This window comes from Narcine bancroftii, chromosome 3 (genome assembly GCF_036971445.1).
Source record: "Narcine bancroftii isolate sNarBan1 chromosome 3, sNarBan1.hap1, whole genome shotgun sequence".
Taxonomy (NCBI): Eukaryota; Metazoa; Chordata; class Chondrichthyes; order Torpediniformes; family Narcinidae; genus Narcine; species Narcine bancroftii.
The window spans coordinates 87210755-87228473 of record NC_091471.1 but is presented as its reverse complement, the minus strand read 5'-3'; the positions used below and the strand labels follow the sequence as shown (position 1 = coordinate 87228473).

General features: G+C 35.2%; 1 protein-coding gene across 6 annotated transcripts in view; it reads right to left on the bottom strand.

Moving 5' to 3' along the window:
- The window catches only part of ipo11 (importin 11), a 433130-nt gene that overhangs the window by 360992 nt on the left and 54419 nt on the right, over window positions 1-17719 (bottom strand). For all 6 annotated transcript variants that reach the window (XR_011353505.1, XR_011353506.1, XM_069924487.1 and 3 more), the window contains 2 exons: window positions 8262-8391; window positions 887-945 (listed from right to left, as the gene is read on the bottom strand). Coding sequence is in view for 4 of the 6 variants with exons in the window: in XM_069924487.1 (XP_069780588.1) it covers window positions 887-945; window positions 8262-8391 (189 nt within the window). In the remaining 2 variants the exon portion in view is untranslated. The remainder of the gene's footprint in view (window positions 1-886; window positions 946-8261; window positions 8392-17719) is intronic.

The window sequence follows — 17719 nt, the reverse complement described above, 5'->3', positions numbered from 1 at the left end:
GACAGAATACTAGAAAACATTTTGAAAAGATTTCAAAGTTATGAACTTGCTTTTACATTTTGAATTTGTGAAATTTAACACAAATCATTCATCCTTTGAAGAAACATTAAGGGCTGGATTTCTGTTGTTGAATTTCATATGACGGTTTTCGGAATAAATGCAAAGGGCATTTGAAGTGAAGTGAAAACAATGATGTAGACTGTAGAAGTTTTACCAAAGTCCTAATGCTTGTCAGATTTATCCATACTTCTTTCATGATCCACAAATCTAGAGCTGGTAATGAGTGAAGACAGGCAGGCATCCCAGCTGTGTCACTTGTGCCACTAGATGCCCCACATAGCATCAGTCAACTTCCCATGATGTCCAAAACGACATACACTTCCACAGCTTTCCCAATTATTGGACTGAGAAATGTGCCTTTTCAGCTTGACTCAAGTGAAACACAAGATGAAATAAATGGAAAGAATTGGTTACCGGTAAATGTGTGAATAATTTTTTTATGTTTTGTTTAACAAAAATTGGTTGTACCCAGCATCATAGATGAAGATAATGCCTATGAGCATGATCAAAGAAACAGTGTGGCCAGTGGGTACACCTATCTCAAGGTCAGCAGAAGACCTGCGCAACTCTTGTCAGTGACAATTGTGGACATTTTCTTTATTTTACAAGACTGCTTTCCTTTCTCAAAAACAAGCACATCAAATGTAGGGTTTCATTTAATTAAACAGTTTAAGTATATTAATATAAATGAACTAACCTGCTGATCTTTTGATACTCTTTTGCCAATATGTTGATAGACTCCATTCATAAAAGGCAAAAATTCAGGGCAATAAAAGTACCCTAATAAATTTCAACAATGAAACAAAATCATGCGAAAATAACATACCATTACTTCTAAATTTTTATGAGGTTCCATAAACCCATGCACTGTTAGCTTGCGAAGAACTAGAAGGGGAAAAAAATACATAAAATGAGATACAGTCGAGTTGTTAACATGTTATATTACAAAACAAGAAGATTGGCACGTTAAGCCAGTCTTGTTATTCATTGTGATCATAGCTGATTTTGGCCTCACCAATGTCTCATACAACTTCAAAATAACATTTGAATCTCCTTATGAAGGCTAATATGCCAAATGTTTTCTAGCTACCTGTGATGTCACTTTGAAGGAATTATGTATCGGTTTTCCCAGATCCCTCTTTTCTACTACACGCCATAGTCCAAACCTGTTTTGTCCTCACAAAATGACACACCTCTCACCGGTCTGCATAAAATTTCATCTGCCATTTTTCAGCCCATTTCCCCACCTGGTCCAGATCTTGCTGCAAACTTTGAAAGCCTTCCTCACTTTCCATTGCACCCCCACTTTTGGTGTCATCTGCAAATCTGCTGATCCAAATGACCACATTATCATCCTGATCATTGATAAAAATGACAAGAACAATGGACCCTTGAGGCACACCACAGGTCACAGACTTCCAGTTAGAGGCAACCGTCTACAATATTACCATTCTCTGGCTTCCCCATAAGACCAATGTTTATCCAAGAGCATCTTGTCAGGCCCTGGTGATTTATCCACCCTTATTTGTCTCAAGACACCAAGCACTTCCTCTTCTGTATTCTGTATAGAGTCCATTCCAATGTTTCCTCACTTCTATAGACTCAGTGTCTCCTGAGTAAATACAGATGCAAAATGTTCATTAAAGATCTCCCTCATCTCTTTTGGTTCCATGCATAGATGACCACTCTGATCTTCAAGAGGACTGATTTTGTCCCTTGTTATCCTTTTGCTCTTAATGTATTTGGATAAGCACATGGGAGTTGCCTTTACCGTATCTGCCAGAGCCACTTCATGCCTTTTTATAGGCCTCCTGATTTCTTTCTTAAATGCTTTCTCCCATATCTTATACTCCCCAAATATCTCAATTGTTCCTTCCTGTTTATACTTGTTGCACACCTCCTTTTTCTTGTTAACATCTTAAAAATCCAGATCCTTCCTGATACCATCAAAATTGGCCTTTCTCCAATTTAGAATTTCAACCAGAAATCTAGACCTATCCCTCTATATAATTATCTTGAAACTAATTGCATTACAATCATTAGATCCAAAATGTTTCCTAACACTGAGCTGTCCTATATCTTTCCCTAATAGGAGATCCAGTGTAACACTCTTTCTAGTTGGGACCCTCATAAAAATTAAGGAAACTTTCCTGACACATTTGACATACTCTCACCCATCCAGCCCTTTTACAGCATGGGAGTGCTAGTTAATATGTGGAAAGTTAAAATCCCTTACTACCACAATCTTGTGTTTCTTGCAACTTTCTGCTATCTCTCTACAAATTTGCTCTTCCAATTCTCACCGACTGAACAATTATTTTGACCCTGAAAAATATTGCTGCAACTGACTAATTACAAACAACTGAAAACCACAGGCAACTGAAACCCAAGGAGGCATTTTTTACATTCAAGAATATATGGATAATCCATGTCAACTTCCTCCTGAGATCGCCACCATTACAGAAGCCAACCAATTTAATTCACATCAGGATATACCAATAAACATCTGTAGTACTGAATGTTCCAAAGTTAACCAAACCTAACAATATCCCGGCTTTAGCACTGAAAACCTATGATGCAGGACCAGCTGAACCTTTATCTACCCATTCCAGTACATTTAAACATTTGCATCTATTAGGCAATGAGGAAATTTGGCAAGTTCATCTTGTTCACAAAAAGTAGGAGAAATCCAATTTGGCTGATTATCACCTAATCAGATGATATTCAATCATCAGAAAAGCGACATGAGCTCCTATTGGCAGTGTGATGAACTGGTACATGTTAATAACCTGCTCAGTTTGGATTGTAACATGACAACTTGACTCCAGATCACATACCAATTTTTGTACAAACATGGACCAAATCACAGAATTTCTGAGGTGAGGTGAAAGAGAGTGCCCTTGACATCATGAGCATTTGACCAAGAGTAGCCTCAAGGAACCCAGGTAAAACAATTAGCATCAATGGGGAAAACACCCAAAAACTGAATTTTTACTGGATTACAAAATGGTCACCCTTGTTGCCAATCAATCATCCCTACCCAAAGTCATCACTATAAAGTTCCTCAGGTCAGTGCCCATGGTACCATCTTCAACTGTTTCAGCAAGTTTCAAGTTCAGGTTTATTGTCATATGTACTGAAAATGCAGTGAGAGATTGTGTGGGAGGCAATTAGACATCTCATACATAGTACAAATGTTGAGTTATCTGTCTCACAGGGTGACGTCAGAATATCATTCATGAGGGCAAACCCTCGCAAGGCATCAGGCCCTGATGGAGTATCCGGCAGGGTACTGAAAATCTGTGCCAACCAACTAGCCGGAATGTTCATGGACATTTTCAACCTCTCTTTGCTACAGTCAGAGTTTCCCACCTGCTTCAAAAGGAGATCAATCATCCTGGTACCCAAGAAGAGTTTGAACTGCCTCAACAACTACTGCCCAATAGCACCAACTTTTACTGCAATCTAATGCTTTGAGAGACCGGTCATGGGCAGAATTAACTCATACCTAAGCAAAGATCTGGATCCACTGCAATTCGCCTATCGTCTCAATCAATCCATAGCAGATGCAATATCATTGCCTCTCCATTCAGCTCTGGATCACCTCGAAAACAGCAATTCACATTCCAGCTGTTCTTTATTGACTACATCTCAGCCTTCAATACCATTATTCCCTCAGTGCTGGTAAGAAGCTATAAACTCTAGGCCTCTATATCCCACCCTGCAACTGGATTGTTGACTTTCTCATTGGAAGACCACAGTCAGTACGAATTGGAAACAATATCTCTTCCTCAATACAGGGGCATTCCAAGAATGGCAGCTTGGCCAACTGCTCTACTCATTATACACCCATGACTGTGTAGCCAGGCACAATCCCAATGCTATCTGCAAGTTTGCTGATGACACCACAGTTGTTGGCAGAATCACAAACGGCAATGAGGAAGCGTATAGGAAAGAGATAAATCAGCTTGTTAAATGGCACAACAACAACCTTGTGCTCAACGTTAGCAAAACCATGGAGATGGTTGTGGACTTCAGAAGGAAGTCAGGGGAATATGTCCCAGTCCTCATTGAGGACTCAGTAGTGGAGAGGATCAAGAACTTCAAATTTCTGGGTGGCAACAACTCAGAGGAACTGTTCTGGAGCCTCCATGTTCATGCAATCACAAAGAAGGCTCACCAGCGGCAGTACTTTGTGAGGTGTCTGAGGAGATTCAGTATGTCACCGAAAACTCTCAAAAGCTTCTAAGGTGTACCGTGGAGAGCATTCCGGCTGGTTACATCACTGCCTGGTATGGAGGCGCCAACTCTCAGGACAAGAATAAATTCCAGAGGGTTGTTAACTTGGCCTATGACATCTCAGACACCAGACTTCACTCCATCGAGGATATCTACATGAGACGCTGTCTTAAAAAAGCAGCCTCTACCCTCAAAGACCCCCACCACCCAGGCCATGTTCTCTTCACTCTGCTACAATCGGAAAAAAGGTACAAGGGCCTAAAGATGAGCACTCAACAGCACAAGGACAACTTCTTCCCCACTGCCATCAGATTCCTAATAAACATTGAACCAAAGACACTGTCTTACTTTTCATGCACTACTACTTTTTTATTTATTTATAGTAATTTTGTAAGATAGTTATAATACGAATGTTTGCTCTATGATGCTGTGACAAAACACTGAATTTCATGATTCTGATTTCAGTGAGAGATCAATTGGTATGGAGTAAAGGCCACATAACTGCCATTTTGGGTTAATTCTGGAGTTTTAATGGTGGGAAAGAAACCACCCTTGAATATGGTGAATCTTCTTCCTGACAGGAGTTGGGGGGGAGGGGGGGGGGGGGTGGGGTTTGGGTGGGTTAAGCCTTTTATTAAGTTGGCTGCTTTTCCAAAGCAGCAAGAGTGAATGATGGAAGCCAACAAAGAGAATGGCAGAAGTGCCAAGTCCACAACCTTCTACCATATCTTTTGATCGTCGGCAGAGCAGTTTCTATACCACACAGTGATGGACTATTATAGGATGCTTTTAATGGTGAACCTGTGGAAATTATTAAGGGGTGACGGTCATATGCTAGAAAGTTATGAATTCATTTACAGAAAAGGCAGGGCTGAGACCAAGATCATGTAACTTGGGGATTAGTTTATTTGAATTTTTGTGATAAAAGCAGAGATGTAGTTAATAAATAATCTTTCGATGTAGGAGTCCTCGTTGTCCAGGTGTCCTAGGGCTGAGTGTTAGGCCAGAAAGATGGCATCTTCTGTGGACCTGTTTCAGTATTCTGTACTATGCAAACTGGAATGCGTCAAGGGTGGCCGGAAGGCTGGAGTTAAAGTGTGCCATGAGCAACCTCTCATTGTACTACAGCTGAATTTAATTCTTACATGGCACAATAATTTCTCCATCTTTTAAGTAGAACAAAATGATTCTTTATGCCTTTATTCAGCACAAAGTAACTAGATGTTAAAATTGCTCATATATAAGTGTGTCTGAATTATATATGAACTAAAACAAGCTATTTGAAGTTTTAGTAATCAAAATGTAGGCCTAGAACTATTAGTGGAAAATGGTGCTTAATGTATATTTGACGTTATTCATTTATTTATCAGAGTAATTTAAAATAAATGTATTTAGCCAAGAATTAAAAGTAAAATCAGAGTATAAAAGTCAACAATAGGCAGGGGGAGCTAGCGGAGTTGTTTGAATAAACTGGCGTGGACTTGTAGGGCCTAGATGGCCTGTTTCCGTGCCATAAACTGTTATATGGTTATATAAGTTATATGGTTATATGATGGTGGATATTAGAGCTGGAGACAGTCCAAAGTGGGCAGGAAAAGAGAATAATAATGTGAGCAATCAATTTAGAGCTATTCTTAAGGAAATGAGGAAAGGCATCACAATGAACCATTCCTGCCCCAATAGGTACTTACGAAGGTGTTCCAATGGCCATGTAGGAATGTGTATTCATTACAGGTTCAAGTAGTGTTCAGGTTGGTTGGAATCTTCCAGGTCATAATGCATCTAACCCACAGATACCCTTACTCTTTAATAAGGTGCTACTGAAAAAGACTTACAAATTGCAAGCACAGACCTTTAAACATGAATGGCCATATTTATACTTACCCACGTAGTAAAAGCAAAAAAAAATGTTTAATCTTTCAGGATGTGGAGTGGGGGAATTCAACATCAAGGGTAGATTGTACGTTACTGAGATAAAACTTCACGTCAGTCAAGACCTGAAATTAAACTTAGCTTTTTGTAAAATTTTAAAGGTAGCAAATAGTGGAAAATTAATAAATAGGAAAGAATTTAAGGAAGTAATGGCAGTTGTGTTTCTACGTTGTGGTGGGAGTAGTAAACTGGAAAAAAAAGATAAGTGGCTGTCCTTTTAATAAGGATTTTTAACTAATGACAATTAAGTTACCCAGACAAGCATTTGTCAGAAATGTTGAGAATTATTTCAGCATGTTCAAGTTAATTTTCTCCTCAAATTTATTGAGACACAGTAAAGATACATTAATCAATTAATGCATCACTGCTGCACTGCAGTGAAGTATTTGAAATTGAGTTTAAAGTGATAAAAGTAGCATTTTGGACACAAAAGGGGCAAGTTTTGACAAAAAAATTATAGCATAAAGCAATGAGAAAAATACATAAAAATCAGGTTTTCACAAATCCTCCTGACTAAATTACAATGAAAAAAAAATCACAAAAGTTAAAGAAGAACATTGCTGAGAATTTTTTTTTTTAAAATCAAAATATTAACGGGATAAAAGTGTAGTCAGAAATAATTTGGACACATTAAAGATGATAGAATAACAGTAAGAAGAAATTTTAAAAATACTTTGGATTCAGATTCAGAGGAAGAGGATGGGCATGGGAAAGAAATTAATGAAGACAAATTCCCACCAAATTAAGACAGATTTTTTTTTGAATGATGGAACAGTTTTGACTCCTTTCTCTGTTCGTAATTTAGATAACAATTACAAAAGATCACAGATATTTATTGCAAGCTTAGCACTTCTATAAAATCCGTCTGTTCAATTTATTGTTTATCTTCCCAAAAACCTCTTGTACTGTTACCTGTAATATAATTACCTTTACTTAACATTCAAAGACTGTTTATTCCTCTACAATCAGTCTCAAAATTTTATTAATTAAATAACTGAAGATTTCATCACCCATATTATAGGATTTGTAATTTTTCCAAAACCATCATTACAATTGAAAACCCACAGTAATTCAAATCTCTATTAACTGATGTTCACTAAAGGCTTGGCTTCACTAGCTGACCACCTAACCTTGGTCATAATTTGAAACTCAAAAAAAGGTCATTTTTTATAAAGCCTCATGGGTAAGATGTTTAATGACTCATGGTTCAATACAAGTTCAAAATTAGTGCCCATACAGCAAGAATTTTTCCACAGATTTGTTAAAAGTGAAAGAATAATGTAAAGTAGAAAAGAGATCAGGCTTAAAGATAAAATTAATTGGAAGTTTCATATATATTGTTGGATAAGGTATAAAAACTGATTTAATTTCCAAGGGCAAGGGAAAGTGGAAAAAATGAGTTTTATCATATTAATGTATGAGAGAGACAAATTTTTAGGTTCTTCAGTATTTATGAAGCATTTCACTTGATCCATCTCTATAAGACGATGGCAGTTACATATCAGAAAGCACACTGGAGATGAATTTGCATTGGTGAAATGATTGTTTAAAAGCACTCATCCCAGATAAGTCTCACTAGTGGGGCTATTGTGTACATCTTCCTAAATCATAGGAGTCAGCTATTATTGATATCTACACCTGAATCGTGATTCAAATCCATTTTTGTAATCATGTATTACATCTCTTAAATTTCTATGGTTGGGTAGAAAATTTCTTAGAATCCCAGCAAACAAGTTGTCAAAAACAATTCCGTCATAAACTTGTTCAGACAAATACTTTTAAAGATAGAATATTTTTTGCTCCATTCCTTTAAATTTTTTCCACCAACTTTGGACTGCATTTCCACTATTACAAAAATTAAACAAGTCCTACAATCTCAATTAATAGTTGGGAAGCTCATAACAACTTGAGTTGATATTCCAAAGGAACTCTATATAATAAAACAACTCTCTTAAACCATTAAAACCTTTTAAAGCAGTTATAAATACATGCAAACATTTGATTTAAGATTTTTACTGACAAAAAAATACCTTTCAATGAAAGCAATGTTCTTTCTAATGAATTGATAGCAGCAGTTTCTCCAATACAAATCTGCTGTAAAAAACTGTCAGCATGGTGATTCCACAGGGAGCAAACAAAGCTGTAGATTCCAGATGCCAACTGCAATAAATAAAATAAATCTCTTGAGTTTATTATTTCTTACTATGCAAATGGAGGTATGAGGAAAATTACCACTTTTTTAAAAAAAAACTACAGGCAAAGGTTTACATGTCAAAAGTTAATGGTGGAGATCCATACAAGAATGGCATTTAGCATGTATCGTCATACAGGTCCTACTTTATCTCATTAATGACAAATTAGAAAAGCTGTGCCCAAACAGAATGTACCAGAAATAAGACTATTGAAGTAAATCAAAGACAATTATAGTTTTAAAAAAAAACTGGAGGAAATGTTAACAATGATTTAAAAAATTCCAAGCACTCCCCACAATTTCTGTGTTATTGTTCTACTCTTCACCATTTCAAAGAATTTTACTGTCAAACATAGAATTTGACAGTTAGCCAAGGTAGTTATCAAGATAATGAAATTTCACAACTTCAAAGTATTTAGCTATGGAGAAACAAAGTTCTTGATTGAAATGTGATCATTTTTAGAACACAAAACCAGAGTGCACAGCTTTACAAAAGACACTGCAACTGAAATGCTGGAGATGACAATAATGGATTGAAATACCTTTTCTTGCCCTTCATTGTTCTTAAATTTTTATTCGAGAAATGCTGTAATAGGACTAGATCTTGCAAGTCTATGACTGGCAGAGTTTAACTATGCTGTTACTACTTCCTCTCAAATTCTACTTCATAAATTCTATTTATAAAGCCAAGGGAAGCATATACTTCACTAGCCCCTTTTTCAATCCGCCATGCCACTTCCAAAAGGTCATATCTCTACCCCTAGCTCTGAACTTGTAGGTCTTTTAGAATTGTATCCTCAATATTGCTTCTTGTTCTTCTCATCTAAATGCAATCTTCAGGTTTCCCAGCAATAAATTTAATCTGTTCTCTTTTTATCCATTTCGCAGCCAATCTATATTGCCCTCCATGTTTGAGACAGAGACTTCTTTCCTTTATTTGCCCATGCCCCACAGCTTTAAATTTGTAATCAAACAGCACACGTGATTAAAATGCACATTCTAGTTTTATTAAAGGGTTTTAATGTACACTTTGCTTTGATCATGTAGAAATTACCACACTTTTTGTACATAGTCCCCTCATTTTAGGGCACCATAATATTTGGGACATAAGCAATTGTGTGTACATTAAGATTTTATTCAAGGTATTTGTATGTTGAGACAGTGGTGAAGAAGGCAAATGCAATGCTAGCATTCATTTCAAAAGAAATAGAATACAAAGACAGGGATGTGATGTCGAGGTTTTACAAGGCACTGGTGAAACCTTATTGGAGTTTTGTGAACAGTTTTGTGCTCCTCATTTTAGAAAAGTGTGCTGACGTTGGAAAGGATTCAGAGGAGGTTCACAAGGGCAATTCTGGGAATGAAAGGATTATCACATGAGGAGCATTTGACAGCTCTTGGCCTGTACTTGTTGGAATTTAGGAGAATGAGGGATAATCTCAATGAAACATTTTGAATGTTGAAAGGCATGGACAGAGTAGATGTGAAAAACTTGTTTCCCAAGATAGAAGAGTCGGACAAGAGCACATAACTTCAGGATTGAAGGGTGTCTGCTTAGAACAGAAATGTGGAGACATTTCTTCAGCCAGAGGGTGAAATTTGTTGCCACAGGCCATTGTGGAGACCAGGTCATTGGATATATTTAAGGCAGAGATTGAAAATAGGTTTTTGATTAGCCAAGGTATCAAAGGTTATGGGAAGAAGGCTTTGGTGCTGTCTGTAAAGAATTTGTACATTCTCCCAGTGTCCAAATGGATTTCCTCCAGGTGCACCACTTTCCTCCCACTGTTCAAAACCAGATTTGGGATTGCTGCACAGTCCTGATTAAAAGTATTGAAATACATTTTTTGTCCATCATTACAAACAATCCTCAAGCTTGATGGGCTGAAAGGCCCATTTCTGCTCCTATGTCTTCTGGGTCTTATGACTTTATGATGCTTTTTAACAAATCTATGTTGTACTAAATCTCCAAATTTTTAATTTGATCTCAAATTTTAATCTTCAATAGTTCCCCACTGCAGAAACAAAAGTAATAGTAACTGGAAGCCACTTCCAGCCCACAGGACATTCCTTTTCAGCACATGTAAGCCACCAATTCTGCAGCTCCCTCACTGTCCTGCTGCTTGACTCTGAAACAAATATTTCAAATAACACAAATTTTAAATGTTAAATTACTTAACTAAATCAATTTAATATATTTTCCCTCAATTAAATAAATATAAAACAAGTAAGTTAACACAAAACTTAAATTTCCCAAACTTATCCCTGCCAGAGCAGCTCCTTTCCAATGAAATGAAGGGAATCTATAGCTATACCTGTTCAAAATCTGAGCAGATTCAACACCTGAATATAGCAGTTTGGCTAATGTAAAACTAGAGGAAAATTATACCCTGTCACTTGAGTTTTAAATGAGTATTTGGTTTGAGGGCAAGTATGCTCAGGGCATAATCTGGGGTTATAAATCTGACCTTCTGCACAAAAGGGCATACAGAGCACTAGCTCCAAAAACCACAGACACATCAAAAACCAAGATCCATCTTAGTAAAATTTTTGAGATATACGGCAAGAGAAAATATACTGGAGCGGGCAAGAAATAAAATTAGAGAAGATAATAAACCATTGGAATACAAGGGTCAAAAAATATTTTTTTACCCAGACATAAGTTTTGAACTCTTAAAGAAGAGGAAGGAGTGTAATACAGCAAAATTAATCCTATGGAAAAAAGGTTATAAATTCATGTTAAGACTCCAGCTATGCTTAAAATATTTATACCCGGGGAGCAAAGCAGACTGTTCTCGGATCCGGAGGAAGCACAAGAATTCACAGAGCATTTGCAGGAAAGAAGGAGAGATGAAGAGATGTAATAAGAATGAAGAACGGTAATAAAGTATATAAAAAGATGCAAAAACAATGTATATGTAAAGAACTAAAGAGGGAAAAGAGAAGGGAAGAAAGGAAGTAAAAGGAAAAAAAAGGGAGAGCTTTGTTATATGTGTAAAAAAGTGTTTTCTGGAGGGAGGGTTTGGAGGGGAGAGAATAACCATCACTGTGAAATCAGTTGACGCTTGCAAACAAGATTGCAAATCAAATGGAAAGGAGAGATGTGCTTGCCTGTCAAGGGATAAGGGGCAACTCAGAGAGGAGGGGGTATTTGGGGTTAAGGTAATATTGCGTGTGGGAATTGTTGGAGTATTTTATGTTTTAAATGTGTTGTCATACATTGAGTTTAAAAAGGGAAAACTGAGAAATGAAAATGGGAAAAAGGGGGATGGTGGTGGTGAGGAAGTGGAAATGAGGTGTAAACAAGATATAATATGGCCATGTTGAACTATATGACTATAAACATTAATGGAATACATAACCAAATTAAAAGGAAGAGGCTATTAAATTTACTGAAAAAAGAAAAAATAGATATAGCATTTGTGCAGCAAACACATCTAACTGAAGTGGAACATAACAAATTAAAGAGAGACTGGGTAGGGCACGTAGCGGCAGCATCATATAATTCAAAAGCTAGAGGTGTAGCCATATTAATTAATAAAAATGTACCAATCAAAATAGAGAAGGAAATAATAGATCAAGCAGAGAGGTATGTAATGATAAAGTGTCAGATATACTCAGAATGTTGGAATTTGCTCAATATATATGCACCTCATGAGAAAGATCAAAAGGTTATGCAGGATATTTTTTTGAAGATTGTAGATACACAAGGAAATATATTGATAGGAGGGGATTTTAACCTTAATTTGGATCCAATGCTGGATAAAACTGGACAAAAGACAGCAAAAAGAATAAAGTAGCCAAATTTATGGTTAAATCAATGCAGGAAATGAAACTTATGGATATATGGATGACGCAGCACCCGAGAGAGATGGAATATTCATATTATTCGTTAGGCGTAAAACATACTCAAGGATTGATATGTTTTTGTTGTCGGCCTATATTTAAGGGAGAGTTAGGAAAACTGAGTATAAAGCTAGATTACTATCTGATCATTCATCCCTGTTATTAGCAATAGAACTGGAGGACAGCCCACCAAGAACATATAGATGGAGGTTAAACTCCATGCTACTTAAAAAGCAGGAATTTAGAGAGTTTATTGAATGCCCAATTAAAACATATTTTGCAATAAACACTGAATCAGTGAAAGAAATATTTATATTATGGGACGCAATGAAAGCCTTCATTAGAGGGCAGATAATAAGTTACGTAACTAAGATGAAAAAGGACTACAATCGGGAAATAGAGCAATTGGAAAGGGAGATAGTAAGTACAGAAAAGGAACTAGTAAAAAGGGATGATATAACGAAAAAGAGAGAATTGGCGGACAAAAAAATAAAATACGAAATATTACAAACATCTCCACCTTGTATGAACATAATGAAAATAAAGCAAAAGTATTATGAACTGGGAGAAAAAACACAAAATATTTGTCTAGCAACTTAAAAGCAGAACAAGCTAAAAGAACTGTATTTGCATCAAGGAAAAAGGACAAATAAATTACATTTAATCCAATAGAGATTAATGAAAACTTTAAGGAATTTTATGAACAATTATACCAAACTGAGAACGAGGGGAAAGATGATAAAATAGAAGAGTTTTTAACTAAAATTGAACTGCTGAAATTGCAAGAAGAAGAACAAAACAAACTGATAAAACCATTTGAAATAGAGGAAGTACAGGATATATTAAAAAAGCCGCCGAACAATAAAACGCCAGAAGAGGATGGATTCCCAATAGAATTCTATAAAACATTTAAAGAGTTATTAATTCTACAGAGCCCTAATCATACCAATAAATGAGAGACCAAACGAAAACTTTTCAAGTACTTTAAATAAAAACTTCCATTCTACTCTATCAAATGCCTTTTCTGCATCCAATGAAACCACCATTGGATAATTCTTCTGAGATTTAGATCTATTTATCAAAGTAATTAATCGTAGAATATTATCGGAAGCATACCTATTTTTTTTATAAAACCTGTTTGATCACAATGTATTATCTTTGGTAAATACTGAGCCAACCTATTAGCCATAACTTTAGTCACTATTTTATAGTCTACATTTAAAAAAGATATAGGACGGTAAGAAGCTACCTGTAAGGGATCTTTATCTTTTTTTGATATAACTGTAATTATAGCATTAGAACAGGACTCAGGTAATTGAAAAGTATCATAAAGTTGTTGTATTACATTCTTAAATAAGGAAGATATATCAACATAAAAAGTCTTGTAAAACTCAATAGAAAAACCATCTCCACCAGGAGCTTTTCCATTTGGCATATCTTTTATAGCCATTTCAATTTCACTATCCGTAAAAGGTTTATCTAACTCTTGTCTGTCTTCTTGAGATAACTGTGGTAAATTAATATTTTTCAAAAAAGAGTCTATTGCATCTTATTTTATCTCTTTACATTCAGTCAAATAAAGTTTTTTGTAAAAATTACAAAATTCATCATTAATTTCTTTTTGACTAAAAGTAATACCCGATTTATTTCTAATAGCTGGTATAATCCTAGATAACTGTTCTTTTTTTAATTGCCAAGCTAATACTTTATGAGCTTTCTCACCCCATTCATAAAATTTATTTTTTGAACGATTCAACAGACATTCAAATCGATATGACTGTAACTTATTATACTTCAACTTTAAATTAGTTAATTGGATCTTTTGGAATTCAGTAGCTTTCTTTTGAAATTCTTTTTCACAGATTGTTATTTTCTTCTCCAAATCCTCAGTTTCTCTAACTCTCTCTTTCTTCAGTTTGGATGCATAACTGATAATTTGATCTCGTAAAAAAGCTTTCATTGCGTCCCACAAAACAAACTGATCAGAAACAGAGTGAACATTATTAGCAATGAAATCCTCAATTTGTTTTCTCAAATAAACAATAAATTCTGGCTTTTGTAGTAACATAGTATTAAATCTCCTTCTTAAAGTATGTTGTGTAACTTGAGAACTTTGATATTCCAGTAATAACAATGAATGGTCTGAGACTAACCTTGCCTTATAATCCACAGATATAACCTTATCCTGTAAATGTGCCGAAATTAAAAAATAATCAAGTCTTGAAAAAGAATTATGTCGAGAAGAATAAAAAGAAAAGTCTTTCTGTGTAGGATTAAATCATCATATTAGCCATATGTATCCCCATCTTAGATTTCTTAATTACCTTTGGAAAGTTATCCAATAATTAGTAACATTAGTTGTTACTAATGGTTTGCTTTCAGAATCCTTTCATTTAACAAGATCTACTAGACAAGGATATCCATTATCACCCACCTTTTTTGCTTTAGTTATTGAACCTCTAGCACAATTAATACGTCAGAATGATAGTATCAAAGGTATGAGAGTCTTGAATGAAGATTATAAAATAAATTTATTTGCGGTTGACGTTTTGCTGTATTTGGTGGATCCTGATGTTTCTCTGCCAGCACTTTAAGATTCCTTAGAGATTTATGGTCAATTATCTGGTTATAAGGTTAATTGGACTAAAAGTGAAATTTTATCAATTAGTAAAGATGATTATTCAATGTTTAGAAATATTACGAATTTGAAGTGGACGGAACAAATTAAATATTTGGGAATTAATGTTAATACTGACTACCAAAATTTATATTCACTTAATTATCTTCCTTTAAGGCAGATTTAGATAAATGGAAAGATTTACCTTTGGGTTTATTAGGAAGAATTAATACTATAAAAATGAATATTTTTCCTCGTATACAATATTTATTTCAATCAATTCCTTGTTGTTTACAAAAAAGATTTTTTAAAGATTTATATAAAGTAATTAGGGATTTTTTGTGGAAAGGAAAATTTCCTAGGGTGGCGTTGAAAAAATTGATGTGGGATTTTCAATTTGGAGGGTTACGGCTACCTAACTTTCAATTTTATTATGAAGCAGCTCAATTTAGATTTCTTAGCGCATTAATGGCCACACAAGATACACCTACTTGGGCACAGATAGAATTGGCAGTTATTTCTGAAAAATTTTCGAATGAATTTTTATTTCGATGGAATAAAAATTTGTTATGAACTTATGATGTACCAATATTGAAACATTTAATGAATTTATGGACAAGTAAATTACATAAAATGGGATTGAAAAATAAGTGGTCGGGAAGATTACCATTATATAATAATCAACTTGTTCCTTTCACGGTATCTAATACTATTTTGAAACAATGGGAGGAGAAAGGAATACATAATTTATCTGACTGTTTTTTAGAAGGTCATTTTTGTTCTTTTGTAGAATTGCAAAAGAGATTTGATATAAGTGGTTATTCTATATTTGTGTATTATCAGTTAAGATCTTTTGTAAAACAGGTATGCAGTCGTCAAATGAATTTACTGTCTGAAACTGATTTTGAGAAATATGTGCTCTCATTTCCAAAAAAGGGTTATATATCAGGTTTGTATCGTATTTTGTTGGAAAGTGAAAGTAAAATAGATTGGGATAAAGATAAAATGAAATGGGAAAAAGATTTAAGTTTAACAATAACTGAAGAAGATTGGTCTGAAATCTGCCGTAATAGTGTTCGAAAATTGATTAATGCTAGATTGGCGATGATTAATTATAGTTTTATACATCAATTATATTTAACACCCGAAAAATTTTAAAAAATTGGTTTTAGTAAGTCAGATCTTTGTTTTCGTTGTGATCAGGTTTCTGGTACTTTTTTACATGCTGTTTGGTTGTGTGATCGGTTACAACAATTTTGGAAAGGTATTCAATCTGTATTTAATAATCTATATAATCTTCATATTGTATTAGACCCTGATATATTTTTAGTAGGGAATATGCAACCGTTGATTGATTTAGAATTAGATAATTACCAGATCTCTTTTATTTACTTAGTGCTGGCAGTGGCAAAGAAATGTATAGCGATTACTTGGAAGGATAGAAATGTATTGTCTTTAGATAGGTGGTATTCAGAGATGAAGTTTTGTTTGGTTATGGAAAGAATATCTTTTTCTATACAAGATAAGATGTCTTTTTATGAGTTAAAGTCGACCCCATTTATTGATTATATACAATTTAAATAAGTTTGAATTAATCATTTGTTTTTCTTTAAAAAAACTTTTATTTATTATATATTTTTTCTATATATATGTTTTCCTTTTTTTCTTTCTTTATTTTCTTTTTTTTTCTTTTTTTAGTTTTTTATTATTAGTTGGTTTTTTTCATTTAAGTTCTTTTTGTTTTTGTTTTTTCATATATATTCTTATATAATAAAAATTTTTTGGATTAATAATTAATACTTATTTTTTTTTGTTTTTTATATATATCGATCTTTTTTTAAAGATATATATTTTTTATTTTTTTATTATACTAATAGTATTAATTCTTCACTCTTCATCGTGGGGGTGGGGAGGGGGGGGTTTAGGGGTTAAAAATAGTTTTTTTTAGTCTTAGTTTTTAGTTGTTAGGGGGAGATGCCGAGATTGGTATTGTATTAACTATGTTACTTTGTACTTGTATTACTTTATTTTGTATTTTTTTTGTACGTGAATTACTTACTTTCTTCATATGTTAAAATTAATAAATAAAGTTTCGAAAAAAAAGAGTTATTAATTCCTCCTCTCCTGGAAGTAATGAACCAGATAGAAGAAACACAAAACTTGCCAGATTCATGTAAGACAGCAATAATTATCTTTCTTTGGCTTGGCTTCGCGGACGAAGATTTATGGAGGGGGTAAAAAGTCCACGTCAGCTGCAGGCTCGTTTGTGGCTGACAAGTCCGATGCGGGACAGGCAGACACGATTGCAGCGGTTGCAAGGGAAAATTGGTTGGTTGGGGTTGGGTGTTGGGTTTTTCCTCCTTTGCCTTTTGTCAGTGAGGTGGGCTCTGCGGTCTTCTTCAAAGGAGGTTGCTGCCCGCCAAACTGTGAGGCGCCAAGATGCACGGTTTGAGGCGTTATCAGCCCACATGGTCAATGTGGCAGGCACCAAGAGATTTCTTTAGGCAGTCCTTGTACCTTTTCTTTGGTGCACCTCTGTCACGGTGGCCAGTGGAGAGCTCGCCATATAACACGATCTTGGGAAGGCGATGGTCCTCCATTCTGGAGACGTGACCCATCCAGCACAGCTGGATCTTCAGCAGCGTGGACTCGATGCTGTCGACCTCTGCCATCTCGAGTACTTCGACGTTAGGGGTGTAAGCGCTCCAATGGATGTTGAGGATGGAGCGGAGACAACGCTGGTGGAAGCGTTCTAGGAGCCGTAGGTGGTGCCGGTAGAGGACCCATGATTCGGAGCCGAACAGGAGTGTGGGTATGACAACGGCTCTGTATAC